Below are 27790 nucleotides of genomic sequence, written 5' to 3' on the forward strand. Positions count from 1 at the left end.
TTGATCGCATAATCCAAAACACGAGGCAACCCCCGGAATGAATTGTCGATTATATCCCTCCTAAATCCTAAGTTCACTCAGCCCGGGTGCAGGACTTTTGATATTCTCACCCCACACGTTTGCAAGAAATTAAACATTTATTCACATAGGAAAGCAAGTAAAAGAAGCAAGTAAAAATACAAGCGCAAACGTGGAAATAAAGACTAGGCGTAACTCTCATATCCCCAGTGAAGTCGCCAGCTGTTTTATCTTTGGTTTTCGGGTGTCAAACATTGATTACGTTTGAACCTTTTAAACCGGTGATATCTTATTTTTTCTTGGGAAGGGAAAAAGTAAGCAAAACCCTTGAGAATCGAGGTCCGGGAGTTGTTTTCGCTACGGGAAGGTGTTAGGCACCCATAACGACTATAGTAACCTATAGGAACCGTCTTTAATTTCTACGCGCGCGCTTTATTTTTAAATGCTATTTTGAAATGCTTATTAAACCTAAGGATGTTCTAAGTGAAGAATTGGAGGGAGAAGAATGTTTTTGGATTTTTATTTTAGTTGAATTGAAGGAATTTTGTTCCTTGCCTACGTACCCGTTTAAGGGATCAAATCCACCGTAGTTCTCTCTCAAAAAATGTTTTTGTTTTTGTTGGTTGATTTTAAGTTTGAAGATTGGAGTTTGAAGAATAGAAAGAGGCCTCAAGGGCATGAGATTGGAAAATTGTGAGGTTGAATTAGTCATTTGCAAAAGAAGTCAAAGTTTGATTATTTTCATTGAAATTTGATTAAGAAAATGGAAAAGAAAATACAATGGGATATTGGATCCCAAGGTTTATTTGGAAAAGGTTTGAGTGAAGTTGTTCACATTTGTTTGGAAAATTGGGTTTTTCTTAAGTATGAGTCCTAGGCATTCATCTAAACATACAATCCTAAACATACATCTAAACATGCATATTCTAGCTATATAGTGATGTGTGTGCATGTGTCGGTGCTTGTGTCGGTGTACACCATTAGAGTCCATCGTCCTTTACATCATACCCTAGATACATTCTATGGCCTCTTTGCCAAGAAATTAAAAGCATGAAAGAATATTACAAAATTTCCTAAGTGTTTACATTCTAACTTTTGGTACAAATTAAGTTGTAAGAAAGAAAATAGAGATGAAAATGGGATGCAATGATGATGCTTATGGTGAATATGAAATATGAAAGGAAAAGGTTAGTAGCATAAGGCAATATCAAAGAAGTGAAGCAAGAGAAATATTAGAATGTAAAAGGTAGAAAATAAGTGCAAACATGGCTAAAATTTGTTCATAAAATGCAAGAACCAAGTGACCTATAATCCTCACATTCCAATTACATTTTAAAGGTTTAGAAACAAGTTTTGGAATGGGAATTAAGGCTACATGGTTTTCTTGACATTTTAAAACAAGTTTGAAGCATATTTACATTATTTAACTACTTAATGACTTGTAAGCTAAGTAATCTACCAAAGTTCACAATTATACAACAAAATTAAACACAAACAGTAGCTAAAACCTTATGAAATCAAGTGGCATAGGTCACTAAAATTTAACAAGCAATTTGGATTGAAATCAAGCAAAAGTTTCACTTATTTTTTAGCCTAAAATATGACAAGAATAGCAAGAAAATTAATACTTTGTTTTTTGACCAATTTTAACATATGAAAATTATCACAAAATGCTACAAAAATATCAAGAAATCTACATGAATTTTTTAGGAATTTTTTAAAGGGTTTTTGGACTAAAAAAAGTAAGAAAATTATTAATTCTACCAAAAAACAAGGAAAAAATGCTTCAATTATTTTTCACAGGCTTTAGCACAAAAAAAATATCACAAAAAAGTTAAGAAAAATATCAAGAACACATATGAAGAATTCTAGAATTTTTTGTGAACAAATTTGGACAGGCAAGGGTGTATATAGCAAGAAAATCAGTAGAACATGCAAGAAATGGGGGGTGCAAGCAGCAACAGGCATGGCACTTGGGCCTAAGGACGGGTCAGGGCGAAACCATGGGTTTACCCATGGGTGAACCGGTTCATTGGCCTATATAAGGCCTTGAACCGGTCCACCACTCATTTCCCCTCTCTACTTCTCTCTCTAAGACAAAAACTAGAGAGAGAGAGTCTGCAACTGACTCTCTCTTCTCCGATGAGACTATCCTCCTCCGACGTGGTGGCCCATGGTGGCGCCGCCGCGTCGGAGCTTCAACCTCCTCCGATCTGAGAACTGAACACATCTTTTTAAAGCTCTTTCTCTCCTCTTTACGGTTTTGGCAACGTTTTCTTGAAAACAAACTCAGATCGGAGTAGATCTAGGACTGAAACATTCGGTCTCTACGTTCTCAAACTTCATGAAACGAAACCCTAACATGCTCTATTTTCTTCTCTGATTATGAAATTGAACTCGTATTTGAAAAACAAACGGTGAATCTCCATGATTTTTCGAATTAGGGTTTCGTTTCGAACTTTTGGATTTCTTCGAAGTTTTCACTTCAATTCACCGTTCATTTTCAATCTTGAGTCTTCGATGATGATTTTAAAGCATAAACGAGAGGATTTTTGTGAATATACCTGGATTTGGTGGAGATTCGAATGGAAATCCTCGAGAGAGAGCTTCTGACCTTTCTTCTTCTCACTCTTTTCGTCCCTGTGATCGTGTGAATCCCCTGGATTTGCACTTGAATTGCAGGGACTAGTTCGATGATGAGAGTTCTTGCGAAGAACTTCTGAGAACTTCGCACCAAAATCTCGTTCGAAGATGACCTTTGTTGCGTGATTACTGGATTGAAACTTGCGTTTGATGAAGAATTCTGTGTTGTGTCATGTTCTTGATTCAGTTTTGGCTTGAATTTGATGAGAATTGATGGATTTTTGTGATAACTGAATTCGGTTAGGGTTTTGAGATGATGAACTTGTTCATCATGTTCTTGAGCTTTTCTGGATTTTTGTGGTGTTTGATTCGTTTTTGTGGAGAGAGAGAAAATTGGAAGTGTTTTTGATGAGTTGTTGCAATCTGAATGGCACTGCAATGATTGGCGCCTTTTATAGGCTGCCAAGTGTATTACTGGACCAATGTGAGAGCGCCACCTGGACATGAACTTTGTAACAAACTCTTGGGACTTTTCTGCAATTTTTGAAAGTTGGAGGACTATTTTACTAAACCTCGGACAAAAAAGACTTAAAAGAAAAATCCACAAGTTCGAAAAAAATAAAAAAAAACTAAAAAGTGAATTTTAAACTAAGGAAAGGACTTATATGCAAATTTTGGAAATATTGGGACTTAAGAAAAATAAAAAAGATAAAATTGAATTAAAAACTGTAATTTGAAACAAACGTAAAGTGAAACGCCTAAAATTGACAAAACGGACTAAAACGAACCAATGGCCTAAATGAGGTACTTTAAAGTACCTCTCTGCCGAAATTTCGTGTGAAATGACCAAAATGCCCCTGGGGCTAAAAACGACTAAAATGACTCAGATGAAATTTTTTTTAAAGAGGATTTTTATCAAGGAATTGAATCAAAGACTTACACAGGCAAAATTAAAAGACTCAGAGACCATTTTTAGGATTTAGATAGTGACTTGACACTTGAAATGACCAAAATGCCCCTAGGGGCAAAACTGACTCAAAAAATGACTTCAAATGCAATTTTTTTAAAATGGATTTTTACATAGAATGAAACACAGACTTATTCAACCTATTTGAAAGGGCTCAACAAAGTTTTGAAAGATTGAGAGACATTTGACATAGGAAATGACTAAAATACCCTTACATGTGAATTTTGCAAAGAATACTGAAATAAAATGCAGAGAACGATGGAATTGATCAGAGACAGTTCAAATGACTTTTAATGCAAGGAAAGAAAAATTGACTAGTATTTTTAGGTCCAAAATTAGGGTATAACACTTAGGTAAATGTATTTCTCCCTTTACATTATACTCCCTCCGTCCCTGTATGGAAACTCCCTTTACTTTTTTTACATTTCTTAAGAAAAGTTGTCAATGCAATTAATGTGTCTGTTTTGTGTGTTAATTAATATTACCAAATTATCCTTTATTTGTATATGCATTAAATTTGACTATTCATATTTCAAGACAAGATAATAGTATGACTAAAATATGGTTTTGGTCCTTACAAATATAGCAAGTTTGAGTTTTGGTCCCGGGTAAAAAAACTTTTGAAATCCACCCCTGCAAATTTTTTTGTTTTTTAAAATAATCCTTGGACCTACTTTCTTGCTTATTTGCCACCATTTTGCTTAGATGGCACTTGCTACTTTATATAAACTGTACATGTGGCATTTAATCTGATTTAAATAAATAGAAAATAAACTAATAAATCAAAAAATATTTTTATATTAGTTTTTGTTTGTTTTAATTTTAATTTCAATTATTTGCTCAACAATTTTTCATCATCAAAATCATGTTCTTCCTCTATCATCACTAATGTCTCCTCTAAGCCCTTCATCCAACTAGTCTCTTCCTCCTTCTTCAATCTCTCCCTTTCGCCGGGGATTTCTCCAGCAACACGTTCCCTAATTAATACCCATTCTCCGGCATGGAAGCAGCACATTGAAGCGGTGAAGTGGTGAGAAAATCAGGGAGGGGTGGTGGATCTCGAAGGGCTTTTGAGGTGGTGGTGGGATGTAGGAATTTCCGTCGGTGCCAGTGGAGATTAATTTATGATTCTGAAGCTTGTCGTGGGTGACTGAAAATGGAACAAAAACATCAGCATCACATGGTGAAAGATCTGGAAAATTAACGATAAAATATAAAATTTATGTGTTAATTTTGTTTAGCTAAGAAGGATAATGTGTGCTGATGGTGGTGGTAAGAGAGAAGCAGCGCCACTGTAGCCGTTGTTACCGTCGCCGTTGCTGAAGCTGTGGTGGCGGTGATCGAGCAGTGCAAAGAACAACAATGAAAACTACCAGATATGGGTTTCCGGCGACAAATAGTGCGGCCTCCGGCGAAGATCGTAGAAGTGTGTGTAAAGCTTGAATCTCAAAATGGAACCAAGATAGATGAAAACGGTCAAAAATTGCAAGAGAAAGAACTTTGGGTTTGTGAGATTCACAAAAGCTATGGATGGTTTAGGTGTTATCGTTGGTGATAAGAACAAAAAGATAAGAAGCATGTGGATTGAAATTTAAATTAAAAAAAAGAACATTTTCTGATTTATTGTTTTATTTTAATTATTTTAATTTATTTATTTTAAATATTTTAATCAGTTTAAATGCCACATGTATCACTTCAGCATATTCAGCAAGTGCCACATCTGCAAAAATGTGCCAAATCATCTAAAAAGTGGGTTCAGGGACTATTTTAAAAAACAAAAAATATTGCAGGGATGTTTTTCAAAAGTTTTTTTTTACCAGGGACCAAAACCCAAACTCACTATATTTGCAGGGACCAAAAGCATATTTTAACCTAATAGTATTAATTAGGGGTATGTTTAGGAAAAAATAATAAATGCATCTAGTAATTTGAAAAGGGGTTTACATTTAGGGACAAAAGTAAAGTCAAATAGATGCTTAGATATAGGGACGAAGGGAGTAATTGTTTGTCTTCTTTATCCTTTGTTTCTATTCTTAAATTTCAAGGTGAAACATTATCTAACCCTGAGTGGAGGCAAGCAATGTTTGATGAAATGTGTGCTCTCCAAGGCAGTGGTACTTGAGAATTGGTTCCTATCCCTTATGGAAAATCTTTGGTAGGTTGTCGGTTGATCTATACGGTGAAGGTTGGTCTGGATGGTAAAATTGATCGTTTCAAACTCGGTTGGTTGCCAAAGGATGCACTCAGATTTTTGGGTTGGATTATAGTGACACCTTATCACTTATTGCTAAGATGATATCAATTAGACTCCTTCTCAGCATTGCAGCCATTCAACATTGACCTTTCCATCAGCTTGACATAAAAAATGCATTTTTACATGATGATCTTGAAGAGGAAGTGTATATGGAGCACCCACCCGAGTTTGTTTCTCGGGGGGAGTCATCTAATATGAGTTGTCGGCTACACAGATCCATTTATGGTCTTAAGCAATCTCCTAGAGATTGGTTTAATAGATTGTTTATGTAGATGATATATTGTCATAACTGGTAGTCATGAGCAGGGAATTTACCAGTTGAAACAACATCTCTCTACCCAGTTTTAGACAAAAAGACCTTGGTAAACTCACAACAAAAATATGCTTTGAATATTTTTGAAGAATCATGTCTTTTGAACGTCAAGTCAGTTGATACTCCTATGGATCCTAACGTCAAACTTCTATGCAATCAGGGGAGCCATTATCTCATTCAGGGAGGTATAGGAGATTGGTTGAAAAATTGAATTACCTTACAATCATTTATCCGTACATTTCGTTTGCATTTAGTGTGGTAAGCCAATTCTTAAATTCCCCCTGCCAAGAACTCATGGATGTTGTTATCCGGATTGTGAAATACATCAAATGTTCTCTATGAAAATGTCTCATTAATGAAGATAGAAGACATACTCAGATAATTGAATACTTAGATGTTGATTGAGCAGACTCACCTAGTTATAGACGATCCACTTATGGGTATTGTTGAGGGAAAATGTTGATATTTTAAATAAATAGTAAATAATTATATTTACAGGTGAATATAATCTAGCTAACTCAATTAAAGAAAAATATTTACGTGGAAATCGTATTTTTAACATATATATCCATTGAATAATACTATTTTTTTTGAATAATACGATTTCCATTGAATTCAATGAATAATAAGTTTACTTTTTGACTAAAAATAATACGATTTCTCTAGTATACGACGATATAGGGAAAAGTTAAATCACTACACGATCTTACCTTATTTATTAAACATAATTGTCCATCAAAAAATGTTACCTTATTTATTAAACATAATTGTCCATCAAAAAATGAAGAATGAACTTAATCACAATAGTTGACTCCATTACAAACTCATAATGATATGAGATTTTGAGTCGATAATGATCACTTAACTCAGCTATATAAGTGAGGGAAAACAGATACCCTTTGCATATTCCTGAAATTAAACAATGTCTTCTTCCATTTGTCATGTGTTAATATCACTTTTTCTTCTTGTTTTGATGCAGGAACATCCCACCCTTGCAATTAAACAGGCAAGCTTTGGCTCAAGTTTTCATTATGCAATAATTCTTTTTGTGTTCTTTACGTTAAAAATTGTTACAAATTTCTTTGTCAACGTAGACAACTTATGATATTATCTTTCCTTAAAAAAATGATATTATTCAGACACCTTTTTTCCGTACATTTACGATACCTAATCCATCAATCATGTTTAAAAACGTGGTTAACTCAATTGAATTAACCATATATTTTGCATGTGGTTGACTACATATCACACTTGTATAGAAAATTGAATGTCCATGAAACATTTTTGTATTACTAAATCTCATTATGATCACAGCGTGTTCATTTAACTTATTTACTTTTCATATTTGAATGTTTAATTATTTGGTCAAATAATCATTCAAGTATTTTTTTTTAGTCCTATATTGTATACTTAGGATCACATTCATTTGGTCCAAATCCTTCATCATTTGATTTTGAACTTGCAACGAACTCCCACTATGATATTCTTGGATCTTACGTTGGAAGGTATAAAATTCAATCTCCAAAATCCATAAAATTATGCGGTTAATTGAATTATGAAATGATGATATTTAACATTTTTTTTCTCTACACAGCATCGAGAAGGCCAAAGAAGCAATATTTTACACTTTTAATAGATATATTAATGGATTTGCTGCTATACTTGATGAAGATGAAGCAGCAAAGCTTGCAAGTATGTAGCTATGTTAATTCATGCATTTTTATATTGCATTTTCATACATATTTCTTGTAAATTTAATTTTCTAATTGGCGCTATTTGGTTTTTTGGTGTGCAGAACATCCGAGTGTGGTATCAATTTTCTTAAATAAAAAATATGAACTACACACAACTCGATCATGGGATTTCCTTGGGTTAGAGAGAGGCGGTGAAATTCATAATGGTTCGTTATGGAAGAGATCATTGGGTGAAGACATTATTATTGGAAATTTGGACTCGGGTAATAAAAGATTAATAACTAATATTTAATTTCTTTGTGTATTTGTTGTAAAGATTTTTGTTTTATTGAATAAAAGCCTATCAACCCTCATTTTATTGATGTTGTAACTTATGATAGGTGTTTGGCCAGAATCAAAGAGTTTTAGTGATGAAGGATTTGGGCCAATCCCAAAAAAATGGCGTGGAATTTGTCAAGTTACTAAAGGCAATCCAGATAACTTTCACTGCAACAGGTCTTCTACTCTCGATAATTCTACCTAACTTCTACATTTGCTAATTAAAGAGTTTAATTAGAATATTCTAACACTATACAATTATTTTACACTATCAACCAATTAAAATTATTCTTTAAGACACATCAACCTAAGTTAAAAAAAAGAAAGAATAAAGGAAAAGATTAATTACCATCACTACATGTTTAAGTTTTTATCTTCATAATTCTACTTCTTCCTTTCACCTTTCACGACAAACGTTTTTTTTTTTCTTTTCTGTAACTTTGTTGGACTATTGTTAAAAAAATAATAGATAGGGATCATTATATAAGGGTGTGAGAGCATGAAAGAAATAATCTTGATTGAGAAGTTTCTGACTTGATGTTGTCATTTTGTGCTACAAACTTCTGTTTTTTCCGGTTATTTCTTTATGGTGACCAAACTCGATTTTTCAATGAAGAGATTCAAATTGATCTAAAGCATTCTAAGACCGAAAGTGTTGCCATGATAAGTGTGAAGAGAATATTGAAATGTATCATTTAACCATTATAAAACTAGGCATGAGAGGTGAAAGGAGGAAGTGGATATGAAAGATCAAAAAGAGATTAAATAAAAACAGTAAAAACTTAAACGTGAATTGGTGGCAATTATTACTCCAGATTTTTCTTGATTCTTTTTTTTTTTTTTTTTTTATTCTGATGTGTCTTAAAGAATGATTTTAATTGGCTGACAGTGTAAGAGTATTCTTAATTTAAATGTATTTTATCTTGTAGCTTAAGTCCTTGAAATGGCATTACATCATTCATAATTTGCTATGGTTTTATAAAAACTAATCTTTACAAATTATGATAGTAAACGTTTAAGCTTCACCATATATGCAAGTTTAAATTGAGCTTAGTATATCACCATGATTTGGATTATAATACATCCTTGTAGGAAGCTTATTGGCGCAAGATATTTTTACAAAGGCTATGTGGCAAATCCTATTAGAAACCTAAATGTGTCGTTTGATAGTGCACGTGACAATGATGGTCATGGTTCACATACTTTATCAACTGCTGGAGGAAATTTTGTTGCTAATGCAAGTGTATTTGGCTATGGAAATGGAACAGCAAGTGGTGGATCACCAAAAGCAAGAGTTGCAGCCTATAAGGTGTGTTGGGATTCATGTTATGATGCAGATATTTTGGCTGGTTTTGAAGCTGCCATAAGTGATGGTGTTGATGTGCTTTCAGTGTCTTTGGGTAGTAATTTTCCTGTTGAATTTTACCATAGCAGTATTTCCATAGGGTCTTTCCATGCAGTTGCCAACAACATCATTGTTGTGGCTTCTGGAGGTAATTCAGGACCTTCTCCTAACACTGTAGCAAACCTGGAACCGTGGATGCTTACAGTTGCTGCAAGCACAATTGATAGAGACTTCACAAGTTATGTTGTACTTGGTAACAAGAAAATACTCAAGGTACACTTTATATACTCCTATGTAAAGTAACCATGTAAGCACTGATTCCAAATTATTTTTTTTCCAATACCCACTTTTGGAATTTGTATGGATCTCACCATTTATGTGAGATTTATTTTAAAATTGGTGGGACTCCCATAAATTTCACTCAATGAGAGAGTGAGTGTTGCTAACATTTATACATGAAAAAGTTGATCTTAAATTTAGAGATAGAAAAAGATAAAATATCTTAAATTTCGTATAAAGATGACAACTTTATTTTTTCCATCTTTAACAAGTTTATTCCTCAAAAAAAAAAAAAAAAACTTTAACAAGTTTCATGTTTTCGGTTTTTAATGTTAGGGAGCTAGCCTTTCGGAGTCTCACTTACCACCTCATAAATTGTACCCATTAATAAGTGGTGCAAACGTCAAAGTTGATAATGTATCTGCCGAAGATGCGTAAGAATGCTTTTGTTTTAAGTTGACCTTATTCAAATTACGTTGAAATTAGTATAAAAATGATATTTAGTGTATATGTTCTATTAATGATAATTATTTTTATTTTTTTTAGCCTTCTTTGTTTGAATGGAGCTCTTGATCCTCATAAGGCACATGGAAAAATATTGGTATGTCTTGAAGGTGAGAATAGTAAACTTGAAAAGGGCGTAGAAGCTTCTCGTGTAGGTGCTATTGGAATGATTTTGGTTATTGAGAGGGAGTCAGGGGGAGAAGTTACAGCTGATCCTCATGTGCTTCCAGCTTCAAATGTTAATTTTACCGATGGAAGTTACATTCTTAATTACGCCAATAAAACCGAGTAATTTTTCTCCCGTGCTCTATCAATACTTTTGATTGTTCATATACATAGAATTTTATTTATATTTCTGTACATACAATATATATGTAGGTTTCCTGTGGCATACATTACAGGAGTTAAAACACAATTGGGTATAAAGCCAACTCCATCTATGGCTTCATTTTCATCAAGAGGCCCAAGTTCCCTCGAGCCTTCAATCCTCAAGGTTATGATGATTATCTTAAAACAAATTTGGAAATGCATGGTCGTGTAATTAATTACTATAAATTTTCTATTTCAGCCCGACATTACTGCACCGGGAGTTAACATAATTGCAGCTTATAGTGAATCTACATCTCCTTCAAAAATTGCATCCGATAAGCGCATAATTCCTTTTATTACGATGTCAGGCACTTCAATGTCATGTCCACATGTTGCTGGACTTGTTGGTCTGCTTAAATCTATTCATCCTGATTGGAGTCCAGCAGCTATCAAGTCAGCAATCATGACTACAGGTAAAGTATATTCCTTATATGATCTTAAAACTCATTTTCTTATTGCTATTATTAATCAAGTTTTACACATTTTGTAGCAACAACAAAAGACAATGTTAGAGGGTCTGCATTGGAATCGTCATTATACAAAGCAACTCCATTTGCATATGGTGCAGGACATATTCGACCTAATCATGTGGCGGATCCTGGACTTGTATATGACCTAAATGTTACTGATTATTTGAACTTTTTATGTGCTCGTGGATACAACAATAAACAACTTAAACTGTTCTACGGAAGACCTTATACTTGTCCAAAATCTTTCAATATAAGAGATTTCAATTATCCAGCCATCACAATCCCTGACTTTAAAATTGGACACTCTTTGAATGTTACTCGTACTGTAACCAATGTTGGCTTACCAAGTACGTATAGAGTGCGCGTCCAAGCACCCCCAGAATTTCTAATTTCAGTTGAGCCTAGGAGACTAAACTTTAAGCAAAAGGGTGAGAAAATTGAGTTCAAGGTTACATTTACTTTGAGGCCACAAACTAAGTATATAGAAGATTACGTCTTCGGGAGGTTGGTTTGGACCGATGGAAAACACAGTGTAGAAACTCCTATTGCAATAAATATTCACATTAGTAAGGTTTAGGCTGATGCTGCATTTTGTTGTCAACTGTTTAAAGTGGTGTCTTTCTTTTTCTCCAGCTCTCAATAAAGGGATATGTTGTGTACAAGTTCTTCTAAAGTTGCAAAGAGAATATATTACTGTTGTTTTAAATCTATTTTACAATGTGTGTAATCATACGAATAAGATAAAAAAATATGAAATAAAACTATCAAAATATTTCATGATGAAAAATAATAGTAGTTAAATAGATGCAAACCCTATATGAATAGCAGAGAGATTGTGACTTTAATTGAGAAAGCACATGAGCTTATTTTGCTTAAGTAGTTTCAACAGTATAACTAGACATAATATAATAGTCTTTGGAAGACATGCATTGCCATGGAACCAAACATGAATTTAATACCACTCTTCAAAAGACCCCATAATTCATTAATAAAAGCAAAATTAAAGCCTTTCAGTCCAATAAATTTTGTGCCATCGATCACTATCTCTAACCACGTCTTCAATTTCCATCAAAGTAAAATGAGCTCTCAGCTCCAAATTATCACCCTCTGACACCATTGGAAAAGTCAAGCGATCAAGTTTAGGTCAACTACAATCCAAAGAGGTAAATTGATTACTAAAGTATCAAATTTTTTCCTCCGTAGTCTGATGAGGTTGTTCCACTCACCCATCATTAGTTCTCAATGCCTTGATTGCATTAATCTTCCCCATTTTCGTCACACAAGGCTTTTTCTTTCCTCCTCATATGTTGCCTTTCCCTCCTTTGTATTGTCTTTTGTAACCATTGTTGTGTCCCCCACAGACTTGATATCTTGACCTTGTTTAGCAAAAGCGACATCTTGAACTTCACCATCTTCTATCTAACGTCCAAAAAACTTATTAACTGTCTTTCCTTGATAATCAACCACAAACGCCCACCTCCTGACCTCCAGTACCATAATATTAGGGTTGTACTCTATCTTTCAAATCCTCGCCAAATTTTCATCAGATAACACATCTAGGCACTGCAAGAAAATGGTGTTTTAGATTCAGCAGAAAAATGGATGCTAAAAGGCTAATTGTGGATGCTAACAACCTTTTAACATCAGTATAGAGTCCAAAAAATTTACGACAATAAAAGCTTGGATGCTAAACACTAGCATCCAACTAATGCTAAAATAGCATCTACAAAAATGGACACTAAAATTGAAGCTAAAGTCATATTAGAAGTGTAAATTATGCAGACGCTACTTAACATCTATAAAAGTGAACGGTAAAAGTTAGGCAAAATTTAGCATCAGCATATGTGGATGCTAAGATCAAATTTAAAAAAACTAAATTCTGTCAAAATTAGAGTTCGAAATTGTGGATGCTAAAATTAGTGTATGCATATGAATTATGTTCACTTACACTAATTAACCTGAATACATATGACTATTTTTTGTTGGTTAACTACCCCTAATCAGACTTACAAAATAATATTTATGACTTGATAATATAATATTATAGCGTCGACTGAAGCTACAGAGAAGATGATGTTTCACTCCACCAATCACAACCCTTGATTTCAGAGATTTATACTTCTGGAACACTGGAAATTTTCTTCCAAGATATTAAAATCAACACCCTTGATAAAAAAAAATAATCACCTCTTGATCTATAATCTTCATCTCCCCTGTTGAGATCGCAAGCCTTGCTATATCTAATATGTGTTTCTCCTTTGTCTCAATATCCATTTCTATAAAGTTTGAAATTTCCAAATTATCACCCAATTAATGGAAAAAGATTCCTCTCAAGAATGCAAGGGTACTCCAAAGCATTGTACCTTAGCATCCCTGCTACCCGAAATTAATCCAGGATGTCATTGCTTAATGTGTTGAGCCACCCCTCCCAGTCCCACCTCCTTATATTTGACTTCATTGCTTTTTTGATCTCTCAATCTTTGTCACTATGTAGCAATACCATGTCCCCCACCCATTGGGATTGCCCAAATAGAAATATACCCTTCCATTATATATAAGATTGTGTTTAAATTTTGAGATATTCTTGGCTTCTACTAGGAACCCCACAAAACTTGATGGTAGTTTGAGGAAGTTACCTTCTTTCATCGCAAATTCCCAAACCTAGTATGGATGAGGTTATTATCCTATTGTTGCAACGCCTTCATGCATCTCAAAGTGAGCATTTTGCAACTATTTTGTGATTATGAAAGAGTAAGAACATGAGACTTTGGCAAGACGATGAGATGAGTAACCAAATTTTGGAACGAGTGAATCACTTACTTGAAGATTGGAAGCTGACCAACGATATGAAACCAAACTGTAATGGTGGAACGAATAATCAATAGTCGAGACCAAATAATGAAGCTTTACAAAAGGTGGTTGAAACCGGATCCATGAAGATATAAATGCAACATAGATGCCTCATTTCCCTCCTCTCAAAATAAGGTGGGGATTGATATGTGTATTCACAAGAAAAATAGAAGTTTTGTGCTTGCAAAGACCCTTTGGCTCTCCCCGTTGTGTTTTGTGGAGGTTGGGGAAGCATTGTGACTTTATTTGGCTATATTATGGGTGTCTGGCCTTCAGCTGGATAACATGGATTTCACTCTTTATTAAAAAAAGGCGGTTCATTCTTTTTAAGGAGGAAGCAAAAAAATATACTGAATTCAGAAGTATCATTAATGGTTGTAACCAACTTTGTAATTTATGTTTTAAAACTATCACGCCGAGTTTACTCGGAGGTAAGTCAATGTGATCGCTCACGTCTTAGTGAAAGTAGCCCCATATTACCTAGCTCTTATTTGTTTACTGATGTACCTCCGTGTATTTACCATTTGATATCCAAAGAAATGAATCAATGATTAAGCATGTTCCCCTAAAAAAAAGTTATCGAGAAGTTCATATTTAGAACTTTTTCTTTAGCTACTTTTTATTATTTCTCTTCATTAAAAAAGTCTTATTTATTGCAAAGCTTCTTTAAGTTAGTGTTTGGCAAAACTTTTTCTTAGAAGTAGAAGAGAATTCATATAAAAGCTTGGTCAAATGGCACTTTAGATAGGGAGATCATTTTTCTCCTTATCTTTTTATTATTTGTGTTGATGTTCTTCCACGTCTGATAAAAAAATGCTCAAAATAGGAGTCTTATACATGGTATTGAAATTGCTGACCAGGCCCCTAAGATTACACATATTTTCTTTGACGATGAAAGCCTTATGATTTGTAAAGTTGATATCTATAAAATAAAAGAGCTCAATAATATTTTGAAGATGTATCAACAAGCTTCAGAGAAACTCATTAACATGGACAAGTTGGAGATTATTATTAGTAAGAAACATTTTCATGATACCTAATCCTTAATCCATAGTTGGTTGACTACCTATGAAAATTGTTAATATGTTCTCAAAATATTTGGGCCTTCCAATGTTTATTGGTAGATTTTGAAAATCCGATTTTTTATAATGTGCATTATGGGATATGGAAAAGGCTTAATGGATGGATGGAGAAGAATCTAACCTTTGCTGCTTATGATACTTTGATCAAAACAGTGACCCAAAATATCCGTACCTATGTTATGAGTTATTTCCTCTAAAGGACTTCCCTAGAAAATGGAGAATATGATATGCAACTTTTGGTAGGGGAGTGAAGGCTCTGAGAGTAAAATTTATGGGATTAAGTGGGATCATTTATGAAAATCTAAATCTCAGGGGATTTAATGAAGCCCTCCTTGCGAAACAAGGATGGCGGCTCACGATGTTTCCTGATTCTCTTATGGCCAAACTCTTGATAGATAAAAACTATCATATGTGATTGAACTTAGATGGTCAATGAGTTTTAGTTATTGTTGAGTTAACTGAGAGCATCTGAGTTTGATCACCGATTGAAATAATCATTGACTGAACTTTACTTACCTACTAGCCAAACTGTGAATTATTGAAACCTCTTTTTTCCTAGGAATGGATGAGGCAAACAACATATTGATAGAAGTATAGATGAATTCAATACACTTATGCTATGACGTTAATAACTGTCTGATTCGTCATTTGAGTTTATTTATTTTTGTCAATTGCTTAGTGTCTAATTATATTCTATCATTTCTATTAACATGTTGTGAAAGCCGTTTAACAACATAGCCTTTATACAACATTTTTCAAATGTTATTAAAACAAATCAATTATTTATTTTCTATATAATTTAGCAATATTGTTCTAATGATTAATATGTTATAGGAATATATTGTATGTAGGTGTCTAAATAATATTTTTCATCATGAAACATAACGACTCATCATACTATTTTATCTTATTCATTTGATTTCACTCACCATAATTAAATCACCATTAAAACAACATTGCTATATTCACTTCACAACCTTTGAAGAACTTGTACACAATACAACATGTCTTGTTATTGAAACCAGGGAGAAAAAGTGAGACACCACTTTAAACAGGTGGTAGCAAAATGCAACAACAATCTAAATCTCACTAATGTGGATACTTTATTGAAATAGGAATCCCAACTTGATGTTTCCCATCGGTCCAAACCAATTTTCCAAAGACGAAATCAGTCTTATAAGTAGTTCCTTTCTTCAAGGTTAATGTAACCTTGAACTCTCTTTTTTCACCCTTTTTCTTAAAATTTAGTCTGCTAGGCTCCACTGACACTAGAAATTCTGCGGGTGCTTGGATATGCACTCTATACTTGCCTGGAGACCCGACATTGGTTACAGTACGAGTAACGTTCAATGGCTGTCCAGTTTTAAAGTCAGGAATTGTGATGGCTGGATAATTGAAATCAATTAAATTGAAGGATTTGGGACAAGTGTAAGGTCTTCCATAGAACAATTTAAGTTGGGAACTGTTGTATCCATGACCACATAAAAAGTTCAAATAATCAGTTATATTTAGGTCATACACAAGTCCAGGATCTGCTGCAAGATTAGGTCGAACGTGTCCTGCACCATATGCATGAGGAGTTGCTTCTTCTTGTGATGAATCCAACACATGGCCTCCGATGTTGTCTTTTGTTGTTGCTGGAAAAGGTTTGAAATTTTATGATTAATAAGCATAGAAAATTGAGTTACACAATCTTATATGTGTATAAGTAATATACTTTACCTGTAGTCATGATTGCTGACTTGATAGCAGCTGGGCTCCAATCAGGATGGACAGATTTAAGTAGCCCAACCAGTCCAGCAACATGAGGACATGACATTGAAGTGCCTGAAAAAATATTAAAAGGAGTTCTTCGCTTATCAGATTCAATTCGTGTAGGAGGTAAATCTTCACTATAAGCTGCAATTATGTTGACTCCAGGTGCAGTGATGTCAGGCTGAAATAGAAAATAAAATTTACAGTTACATGGTCACATACAAATTTTTTATAATATTGCTTAAAGATTGATTAATATATATGGTAACCTTAAGGATTGAAGGGTCAAGGGTATTTGGTCCTCTTGATGAAAATGCAGCTATAGATGGAGATGCCTTTACACCCAATTGTGTTTTAACTCTAGTAATGTAAGCTACAGGAGATCTACATAATGTATGTATGAAATTAAGTATATGAGTAATGAAAACTATAAAATCAAAGCATGGAAAAAGTTATGGATCCCATATCATGGGAGCAAAATTACTTGGTGCTATTGACATATTTTAAAATGAAGTTTCCATCTTTAAAGTTAACATGTGTAGCAGGAAGCATATGAGCGTCAGCTCTAATTTCACCGCCTGAACCCTCATCATTAGCCAAAATCATTCCAACAGCACCTACACGAGAAGCTTCCACACCCTTTTCAACATTACTATTGTTACCTCGAAGACATACCAATATTTTTCCCTTTGCTTTATGAGAATCAAGAGATCCATTAATGCAAAGGAGGCTGCATAAAATGAAATAATCATTTGAAAACTATCTCTGAAGAGATTGAAAATTTGTTACTTTGGGTTACAAGATCAAGCTGATAGACAACTACACGAAAGTTATTCGAGAATGTCAACTCAAAATAAAAGTATTCTTACGCTTTTACGGCTGACACATGATCCAATTTGGCATCAGCAGCACTTATCAATGGGTACAACTTATGAGGCGGTAATTCATGCTCTGAAAGGCTCTCTCCCTAACAATGACAATTTCAAACAATTAATTAAACCTTTCTAACACTTAGTGACATAATCAAATTCAAATTTTGTCTTTCATATCCAAATTTCCATACTTAATTCAACTTTTTCTACCATATATATGATCAACATTTTCATATAAAGATATAAGTTGTTTGTTACTAATAAACAATATACCTTGAGTATTTTCTTGTTACCAAGAATAACATAACTTGTGAAATCTCTATCAATTGTGCTTGCAGCAACTGTAAGCGTCCAAGGTTCCAAGTTGGTTATAGTACTAGGAGCAGGTCCTGAATTTCCTCCAGCAGCCACAACAATGATGTTGTTGGCAACTGCATGAAAAGATCCTATGGAAACACTGTTTTGGGAATATTCTTGGGGTGGACCACCCAAAGACATCGAAATCACATCAACGCCATCACTTATGGCAGCTTCAAAACCAGCCAAAACGTCTGCACCAGTACATCCACGCCAGCAAGTCTTATAGGCTGCAACTCGTGCTTTTGGTGATCCACCACTTGCTGTTCCTAGGCCATTTCCAAATACACTTGCATTGGCAACGAAATTTCCTCCAGCAGTTGATAAAGTATGTGAACCATGACCTACACTGTCACGGGCACTATTGAACGTATCATTTCGGCCTCTAATAGGAATAGGAATTGCGAGATAGCCTTTGTTAAAATATCTTGCTCCAATAAGCTTCCTACAAGGATGCAATAAAAATTCAAAGTATGAGCATATAGAATAATATAAAAGACAACTAAATTGGTTTTATTATGTATTATTGTCGAAACAGCAGTGCTATTTGAAGGGAAAAAAGTTATAGCGAGCAATTCACGAAGGTTTTGAACGGTTAGATTTCCTTTGGCAGACAACATGGGTTGTTGGATAAAAAATAGGAGGACCCACTAAAGATGCAGTTACACAATAAAAGCAGTTGTGATGCATTCGGGAGCAAATGTTTCGCTATAAGAAGCATTTCCCTTGTCGAAATCATGGTGATACTAAGCTCAGTTTAAACTTGTATATATTGTGAAGCTTAAACTTATACCATCATAATTTGTAAAGATTGGTTTCTAAAAAACCATAGAAAAATCCTTCAAAAAAAAAACCATAGAAAATTATGAATGTTGTAATACCATTTTAAGGACTTAAAGCTACTAGATAAAATACAATTAAATATACGAGGAATTATATCGAGAGTAAAAGACCTGTTGCAGTGAAAGTTATCTGGATTTCCTTTAGTAGTTTGACAAATTCCACGCCACTTTTTTGGGATTGGACCATATCCTTCATCACTAAAACTCTTGGATTCTGGCCAAACACCTGTCATAAGTCACAACACCAATAAAAAGAGGGTTGATGAACAATTGTTATAAAAATTGGAAAAAAATTATATAATGAAGGATTTGATCATATTTCAACCACGATATTTGTTGAAGGCTAATTATGATCTTAAAAAAAAAAAAAAAAAAAGAGTCATGTTAACCAGTGCCCATAAGAAATCTAAAAGTGTGGAAATTTTAAGTCAAAAAGAACACTTTTTAAACTTTTAATACAATGACGGCACAACTTTCAATACAAGATACTACTATATTTGACTCCTTAACCAGTGTCCCGAGTTAATATTTCCCCAAAAAAAATAGTAATTAACCAAAACGGTAGAATTTAATTTACGTACATTTGTGATATTTGTTCCTAAAATATCTCTACACATATCATTTAGAATTCCCTTAAAAAAAATATCATTTAGAGTGTGTTTGGATGAGGTAATTTGGAAATTTTAAAGAATTTAAAATTCTAGGCAATTTACCTCAAAGTATTTGAATTCCCTCATAACATTACATTTCTTCAACATTACATTACATGTCCCCATCCAAACAATGAAATTCACCTCAACGTATTTGAATTCCCTCATAACATTACATTCCCTCAAAACATTCCCCCATCCAAACACACTCTTAGAGTAATTTTGATTGATTGCACATGTTAAAATGTTTTACACCAATTGTGCATAAAAATAAATCTTTAAAATTAAATTAATATGACAAAATTAGCGTAACTAAGATAATAAACCAAAAAAAAAAATACCAAGTTAAAGCTGGCTGCCTAAAGTTTCACGTAAAATCAAATTGTTCAATTAAAGTTATCGTAAAAAAAAAAAAACTGTCATTTGATGCAGATCGCATAGGGACAAACATAAACAAATTAATACCGGAGTCTAAATTTGCAATAATAATGTCTTCACCCAATGATCTCTTCCACAATGAATCCTTTGGAAATTCACCACCTCTCTCTAACCCAAGGAAATCCCACGACCGGGTTGTTTGTAGTTCATATTTTTCATTTAAGAAAATCGATACTACATTCGGATGCTCTGCATTGAATCACCAATAATATAACACCAATTAGAAAAATTATATAGCAATGTATAAAAATATTCATATATATATATATATATATCATGCAAAATGGAAGATAAATGTAAGAATTAAATCAAAACTACATACTTGAAAGCTGAGTTGCTTCATCTTCATCAAGTATTGCAGCAAATCCATTAATATATCTATTATAAGAGTAAAATATTGCTTCTTTGGCCTTCTCGGTGCTGTGTTACAAAAAAAAAAAATCATCATTTCATAATTTAATTGACCACATAATTTTATGCATTTTGGAGATTGAATTTTATACCTTCCAAGGTAAGATCCAAGTAAACCATAGTGAGAGTTTGTGGCAGATTCAATATCAAATGATGAAGGATTTGGACCATGAGAATGTGATCCTAAGTATACAATATAGGACTAACAAAAAAAAAAACCCATGATTGATTATTAGACCAAATAGTTAAACATTAAAATATGAAAATTAGATTATGATGAGCACCATAAGTTGTCTACAGTGACAAAAATTTTGTGACCATTTTTAATTTAAAAAACAAAACAATAGTGAGCAATGAATAATGAAAATTTGAGAAAATAAGCTTGCCTGTTTAATTGCAAGGGTAGGTTCCTGCAGCAAAACAAAAAGAAGAAATGACACTAACACATAAGAAATGGAGGAAGACATTATTTCTCTCATGAATGATGTTTGTTTTTCAAAATAAATTTTAGGGATGTACAAAGGGTATGTGCTCTCCCTCACTTATATACTACTTTCTGTGATTAATTTTTACCAAATTCCTCATGTGAACAACCATTATTTGTAATGGAGTCAACTATTGTGGTTAAGTTCATTCTTCATTTTTTAGGCATTTATTTAAATAAATAAATTTAATTTAATTAATATTGAAAATTGCTTTTTTGTTTTCATGGTAAGAAACCGGTACTATTCTATTATTTCCAAAGAAGGAAGTTTTCATAGGAAATCGGTACTATTATTTTCAAACAAGGAAGGTGATAAATAGATTAATGCATCTTTCAAAAAAAAAAAAAAAGATTAATGCAATCAATAATGTGTTATTTATGTTCTCAAATAAAAAAAAGTTTATTTATTGGATACCATGTATGAATATTATCGGATTTTAATTCTTTGGAGAAAAAATCATAATAATCTAAAATTCGGTCGAGTAAAAGTAAAACTTAAGTAAAGGTTGTTTGAATTAGAGAAATTTTGATTTTATTCAATAAGTTTGATAGCAACTACAAGGCGTGCCATGCCCACCATACAAGACTAGCAATGAACAATGTACAATCCCAACAAGGATAAACTCAGATCAGAAGCACAAAACCCCTAAAATTAGCCACACCAAGTAACAAGGCAAAAACCACAAACTCAACCCCTAAAGTCACCAAACTGCCTAAATCTAGAGACGGAAAAATGACAACAGCTGAGACAGCATAAAGGCCTTGCCTAAACACCTCTACCAAACCAAACCTCCAAGAGAACCACAAAACAAACCTAAAAACCCCTTAAACAACACCTGTGTGACACTGTTCACAATTGAAACAAAAAAAACATCCCGTGCTCAAATAAAGAGTTGTCGAACTTAATTTTTTAAAATAACTATCGCCACTTTTTAATTTTCGTGTTTCTTTAATTTAAAGATTACATAATTAAAATTAGGGTTAATTATTAAAATTGATTCCGTAATATACACGAAGTCTGAAAAAATGACTCTGTAAAATAAAAAATACTTATCCTGACTCTGTAATTCGATATTTTTACTATTTGACCCTGTAATATACGTGAAGTCCAAAAAAACAATCTAGAGATTGAATTTTTGATGATTTTTTAGAGGCATGTTAAGAACGTTAGAATATGACTATACGCAAAAAAAAAAAAAAAAAAATTCGACAAGCGACAAATTAATTATGAATTTTTAAAGCATAAAAAAACAACGGAAATCTCGACCTATAAATTGAATATTAAGGTCATTGTTTGCAGAGACATCTATTAAAATACATAAAAATAATCAGCAAAGTTTCACAGCATTTCGAAGACATTTCCATTTTTTTTTATTTTTCAATCAAAACGTGCAAAATTAAAATTTTGTTCCTAGTAAGCGAATACTCACAGGTCAAATTTCGTTCCTTAATTTTGTAGGCATGGTTATAACATAATAAGAACCTTCACATTGAAATTTTGCAGTTTTTAAACGAGAGACAAATTAATTATAAATTGTTTAAGAAAACTTTTCTATTCCCAGGAACATTTTATACCCGAGAATAAAATTTAGTAAACTTGTAACAAACATAGGCATATGCATTTTTAAGATTTTATTCCCAGGAATCTATAAATATAACTTGAAACAAACACACCCTTAGTGTCTAATTATATTCTATCGTTTCTATTAACATGTTGTCAAAGCCTTTTAACAACATAGCCTTTATACAACATTTTTCAAATGATATTAAAACAAATCAGTTATTTCTTTTCTATAAAATTTAGCAATATTGTTCTAATGTTTAATATGTTAGGTGGTTAAATATTATTTTTCATCATAAAACATTAGGACTCATCATATTATTTTATCTTATTCATTTGATTCAACTCATCATAAATTACCATTAAAACAACATTGATATATTCACTTCCCAACCTTCTAAGAACTTGTACACAATACAACATGTCTTGTTATTGAAACCAGGGAGAAATTGAGACACCACTTTAAACAGGTGCTAGCAAAATACAAAAGAAACCTAAATCTCACTAATGATACTTTACTGAAATAGGAATCCCGACTTGATGTTTCCCATCGGTCCAAACCAATTTTCCAAAGACGTAATCTGTTTTATACGTAGTTCCTTTCTTCAAGGTTAATGTAACCTTGAACTCTCTTTTTTCACCCTTTTTCTTAAAATTTAGTCTGCTAGGCTCCACTGACACTAGAAATTCTGCGGGTGCTTGGATATGCACTCTATACTTGCCTGGAGACCCGACATTGGTTACAGTACGAGTAACGTTCAATGGCTGTCCAGTTTTAAAGTCAGGAATTGTGATGGCTGGATAATTGAAATCAATTAAATTGAAGGATTTGGGACAAGTGTAAGGTCTTCCATAGAACAATTTAAGTTGGGAACTGTTGTATCCATGACCACATAAAAAGTTCAAATAATCAGTTATATTTAGGTCATAGACAAGTCCAGGATCTGCTGCAAGATTAGGTCGAACGTGTCCTGCACCATATGCATGAGGAGTTGCTTCTTCTTGTGATGAATCCAACACATGACCTCCGATGTTGTCTTTTGTTGTTGCTGCAAAAGGTTTGAAATTTTATGATTAACAAGCATAGAAAATTGAGTTACACAATCTTATATGTGTATAAGTAATATACTTTACCTGTAGTCATGATTGCTGACTTGATAGCAGCTGGACTCCAATCAGGATGGACAGATTTAAGCAGCCCAACAAGTCCGGCAACATGAGGACATGACATTGAAGTGCCTGACATAATATTAAAAGGAGTTCTTCGCTTGTCCGATTCACTTGGTGTAGGAGGTAAAGCTTCACTATAAGCTGCAATTATGTTGACTCCTGGTGCAGTGATGTCAGGCTGAAATAGAAAATAAAATTTACAATTACATGGTCACCTACAATTTTTTTATAATATTGCTTAATGATTGATTAATATCTATCGTAACCTTAAGGATTGAAGGCTCAATGGTATTTGGTCCTTTTGATGAAAATGCAGCTATAGATGGAGATGCCTTTACACCCAATTGTGTTTTAACTCTAGTAATGTAAGCTACAGGAGACCTGCATAATGTATGTATGAAATTAAGTATATGAGTAATGAAAACTATAAAATCAAAGCATGGAAAAAGTTATGGAGCCCATATCATGGGAGCAAAATTACTTGGTGTTATTGACATATTTTAAAATGACGTTTCCATCTTTAAAGGTAACATGTGAAGCGGGAAGCACATGAGCGTCAGCTATAATTTCACCGCCTGAAGCCTCGTCATTAGCCAAAATCATTCCAACAGCACCTACACGAGAAGCTTCCACGCCCTTGTCAACTCTACTATTGTTACCTCGAAGACATACCAATATTTTTCCCTTTGCTTTATGGGAATCAAGAGATCCATTAATGCAAAGGAGGCTGCATAAAATAAAATAATCATTTGAAAACTATCTCTGAAGAGATTGAAAATTTGTTACTTTAGGTTACAAGATCAAGCCGATAGACAACTACACAAAAGTTATTTGAGAAGGTGTCAACTTAAAATAAAAGTATTCTTACGCTTTTACGGCTGACACATGATCAAATTTGGCATCAGCAGCACTTATCAATGGGTACAACTTATGAGGCGGTAATCCATGCTCTGAAAGGCTCTCTCCCTAACAATGACAATTTCAAACAATTAATTAAACTTACTAAAGAATTAAAATAACAAAGGAAATTAGAGATATATAAACAATATACCTTGAGTATTTTCTTGTTACCAAGAATAACATAACTTGTGAAATCTCTATCAATTGTGCTTGCAGCAACTGTAAGCGTCCAAGGTTCCAAGTTGGTTATAGTACTAGGAGCAGGTCCTGAATTTCCTCCAGCAGCCACAACAATGATGTTGTTGGCAACTGCATGGAAAGACCCTATGGAAGTACTGCTATTGTGAAATTCAACGGGAATATTACTACCCAAAGACACTGAAAGCACATCAACACCATCACTTATTGCAGCTTCATAACCAGCCAAAATGTCTGCACCAGTACATCCACCCCAGCAAACCTTATAGGCTGCAACTCGAGCTTTTGGTGATCCACCACTTGCTGTTCCTTGGCCATTGCCAAATACACTTGCATTTGCAACAAAATTTCCTCCAGCAGTTGATAAAGTATGTGAACCATGACCATCAAAGTCACGTGCACTATTGAATGTTTCATTTGGGTCTCTAATAGGAATTGGAATTGCGAGATAGCCTTTGTTAAAATATCTTGCTCCAATAAGCTTCCTACAAAGAGTAATAAAAATTCAAAGTATGAGCATATAGAATAATATAAAAGAAAATTAAATTGGTTTTATTAAGTATTATCGTCGACATCCTAGTGATATTAAGCTCAATTTAAACTTGTACATATATTGAGGCTTAAACTTTTACGATCATAATTTGTGAAGATTTGTTTTTAAAAACCATAGAAAATTATGAATGATGTAATACCATTTAAGGACTTTTTTTTTTTGAAGGACCATTTAAGGACTTAAAGTTAGTAGATAAAATATAATTAAAATATATGGGGAATTATATCTAGAGTAAAAGACCTGTTGCAGTGAAAGTTATCTGGATTCCCTTTAGTAGTTTGACAAGTACCATGCCACCTTTTAGGGATTGGACCATATCCTTCATCACTAAAACTCTTGGATTCTGGCCAAACACCTGTCATAAGTCACAACATCAATAAAAATAGGGTTGATGAACATTGGTTATAAAAATCTGAAAAAATATTGAAAAAATATATTATATAATGAAGTATCCAATCATATTTCAACTACGATATTTGTCGAGGTTAATTATGATTTTTTTTAAATAATAATTAACCAAAACGGGAAAATTTAATTTACGTACAATTGTGTAAAGGTTTTTTACACATGTCAAATCACTATGTGATGTCAATATATATATATTAGTTCCTAAAATATCTCTACACATATATCAATTAGAATACCCTTCAAACACATAATCATTTAGAGCAATTTAATTGATTGCACATGTAAAAATGTTTTACACCATTTGTGCATAGAAATTAATCTTTAAAATTAAAATAAATGAAAATAATTAAAGTAGCTAGACCAAAAAAAAAATACCAAGTTTTTTTTGAGGGAGAAAAGAATAAAAAAAATACCAAGTTAAAGCTGGATGCCTAAAGTTTCACGTAAATCAAATGGTTCAATTAAAGTTTTACAAGAATCTTATCATAAAAAAAGTGTCTTTTGAGGCAGATCGCATGGGACAAACATAAACAAATTAATACTTCATTTATCTTTCTATTACCAGAGTCTAAATTTCCAATAATAACGTCTTCACCCAATAATCTGTTCCACAATGAATCCTTTGGAAATCCACCACCTCTCTCTAACCCAAGGAAATCCCACGACCGGGTTGTTTGTAGTTCATATTTTTCATTTAAGAAAATCGATACTACATTGGGATGTTCTGCATTCACCAATAATATAACACCAATTAGAAAAATTATATAGCAATGTATAAAAATATTCATATATGTCATGCAAAATGGAAGATAAATATAAGAATTAAATCAAAACTACATACTTGAAAGCTGAGCTGCTTCATCTTCTTCAAGTATTGCAGCAAATCCATTAATATATCTATTATACGAGTAAAATATTGCTTCTTTGGCCTTCTCGGTGCTGTGTAACAAAAAAAATAATATCATTTCATAATTTAATTGACCACATAATTTTATGCATTTTAGAGATTGAATTTTATACCTTCCAAGGTAAGATCCAAGTAAATCATAGTGAGAGTTTGTGGCAGATTCAATATCAAATGATGAAGGATTTGGACCATGAGAATGTGATCCTAAGTATACAATATAGGACTAACAAAAAAAAACCACATGATGGATTATTGGACCAAATAGTTAAACATTAAAATATGAAAATTAGATTATGATGAGCACCATAAGTTGTCTACAGTGACAGAAATTTTGTGATCATTTTTAATTTTGTGAAATTTTTAATTTTGTGACCATTGTCTATAGTGAGCAATGAATAATGAAAATTTGAGAAAATAAGCTTGCCTGTTTAATTGCAAGGGTAGGTTCCTGCAGTAAAACAAAAAGAAGAAGTGACATTAACACATAAGAAATGGAGGAAGACATTGTTTCTCTCATGAATGATGTTTGTTTTTCAAAATAAATTTTAGGGATGTACAAAGGGTATGTGCTTTCCCTCGCTTATATACTAATTTCTGTGATTGATTCTTACCAAATTTCTCATGTGAACAACCATTATTTGTAATGGAGTCAACTATTGTGGCTAAGTTCATTCTTCATTTTTTTAGGCATTTATTTAAATAAATAAATTTAATTTAATTTAATTAATATTTTTTGAAGGATTAGTTTAATTTAATTAATATTGAAAATTGATTTTTTGTTTTCATGGTAAGAAACAGGTACTATTATTTCCAAACCAGGAAGTTTTCATGGTAGGAAATCTGTACTAATATTTGCAAACAAGGAAGGTAATAAATAGATTTTTTATTTTATTTTAGGAAATTGGTACTATTATTTTCAAACAAGGAAGGTAATAAATAGATTTTTTATTTTATTTTAGGAAATCGGTACTATTATTTTCAAACAAAGACGGTAATAAATAGATTTTTTTTCCTTCAAAAAAAAGATTTTTTTTATTTTATTTTAGGAAGTAGGTACTATTATTTTCAAACAAGGAAGGTAATAAATAGATTTTTTTTTGAAGGAAATATTTTGTTTATTCGAATAGGAAGGCAATAAATAGATTAATGCAACATCAATAATGAGTTATTTATATTATCAAATAAAAAAGTTTTATTTATTTTTTTGCAGGAAATTTTTATTTATTTATTGGATACCA

General features: G+C 32.9%; 3 protein-coding genes across 3 annotated transcripts; 1 reads left to right on the forward strand and 2 right to left on the reverse strand.

The window, feature by feature from the left end:
* Positions 1-6975: 6975 nt before the first annotated feature.
* LOC146901589 (subtilisin-like protease SBT5.4) lies at positions 6976-11824 on the forward strand. The gene is made up of 11 exons (XM_085731973.1): positions 6976-7157; positions 7550-7640; positions 7730-7827; positions 7931-8092; positions 8210-8324; positions 9240-9765; positions 10108-10205; positions 10318-10563; positions 10654-10768; positions 10844-11057; positions 11135-11824. The coding sequence occupies exons 1-11, from the start codon at positions 7058-7060 to the stop codon at positions 11689-11691; spliced, it is 2322 nt and encodes a 773-aa protein (XP_085588099.1). The 5' UTR covers positions 6976-7057; the 3' UTR covers positions 11692-11824.
* A 4087-nt stretch (positions 11825-15911) lies between these two features.
* Positions 15912-20884, reverse strand: LOC146901590 (subtilisin-like protease SBT5.3). The gene is made up of 11 exons (XM_085733673.1): positions 20758-20884; positions 20464-20573; positions 20283-20380; positions 19988-20149; positions 18984-19098; positions 17947-18475; positions 17671-17768; positions 17286-17531; positions 17071-17185; positions 16769-16982; positions 15912-16683 (listed from the first exon to the last, which is right to left on the reverse strand). Exons 1-11 carry the CDS (start codon positions 20848-20850, stop codon positions 16136-16138), a joined length of 2328 nt encoding a protein of 775 aa, XP_085589799.1. The 5' UTR covers positions 20851-20884; the 3' UTR covers positions 15912-16135.
* Positions 20885-22772: 1888 nt separating this feature from the next.
* LOC146901591 (subtilisin-like protease SBT5.3) lies at positions 22773-27103 on the reverse strand. Its single transcript, XM_085733672.1, has 11 exons — positions 26977-27103; positions 26666-26775; positions 26487-26584; positions 26208-26369; positions 25478-25592; positions 24638-25169; positions 24455-24552; positions 24068-24313; positions 23853-23967; positions 23551-23764; positions 22773-23465 (listed from the first exon to the last, which is right to left on the reverse strand). Exons 1-11 carry the CDS (start codon positions 27067-27069, stop codon positions 22921-22923), a joined length of 2328 nt encoding a protein of 775 aa, XP_085589798.1. The 5' UTR covers positions 27070-27103; the 3' UTR covers positions 22773-22920.
* Between the last annotated feature and the right edge of the window lie 687 nt (positions 27104-27790).

The sequence above is a fragment of the Medicago sativa genome, chromosome 8 (genome assembly GCF_051527215.1).
Source record: "Medicago sativa cultivar Bolivia chromosome 8, Bolivia_mono, whole genome shotgun sequence".
Taxonomy (NCBI): Eukaryota; Viridiplantae; Streptophyta; class Magnoliopsida; order Fabales; family Fabaceae; genus Medicago; species Medicago sativa.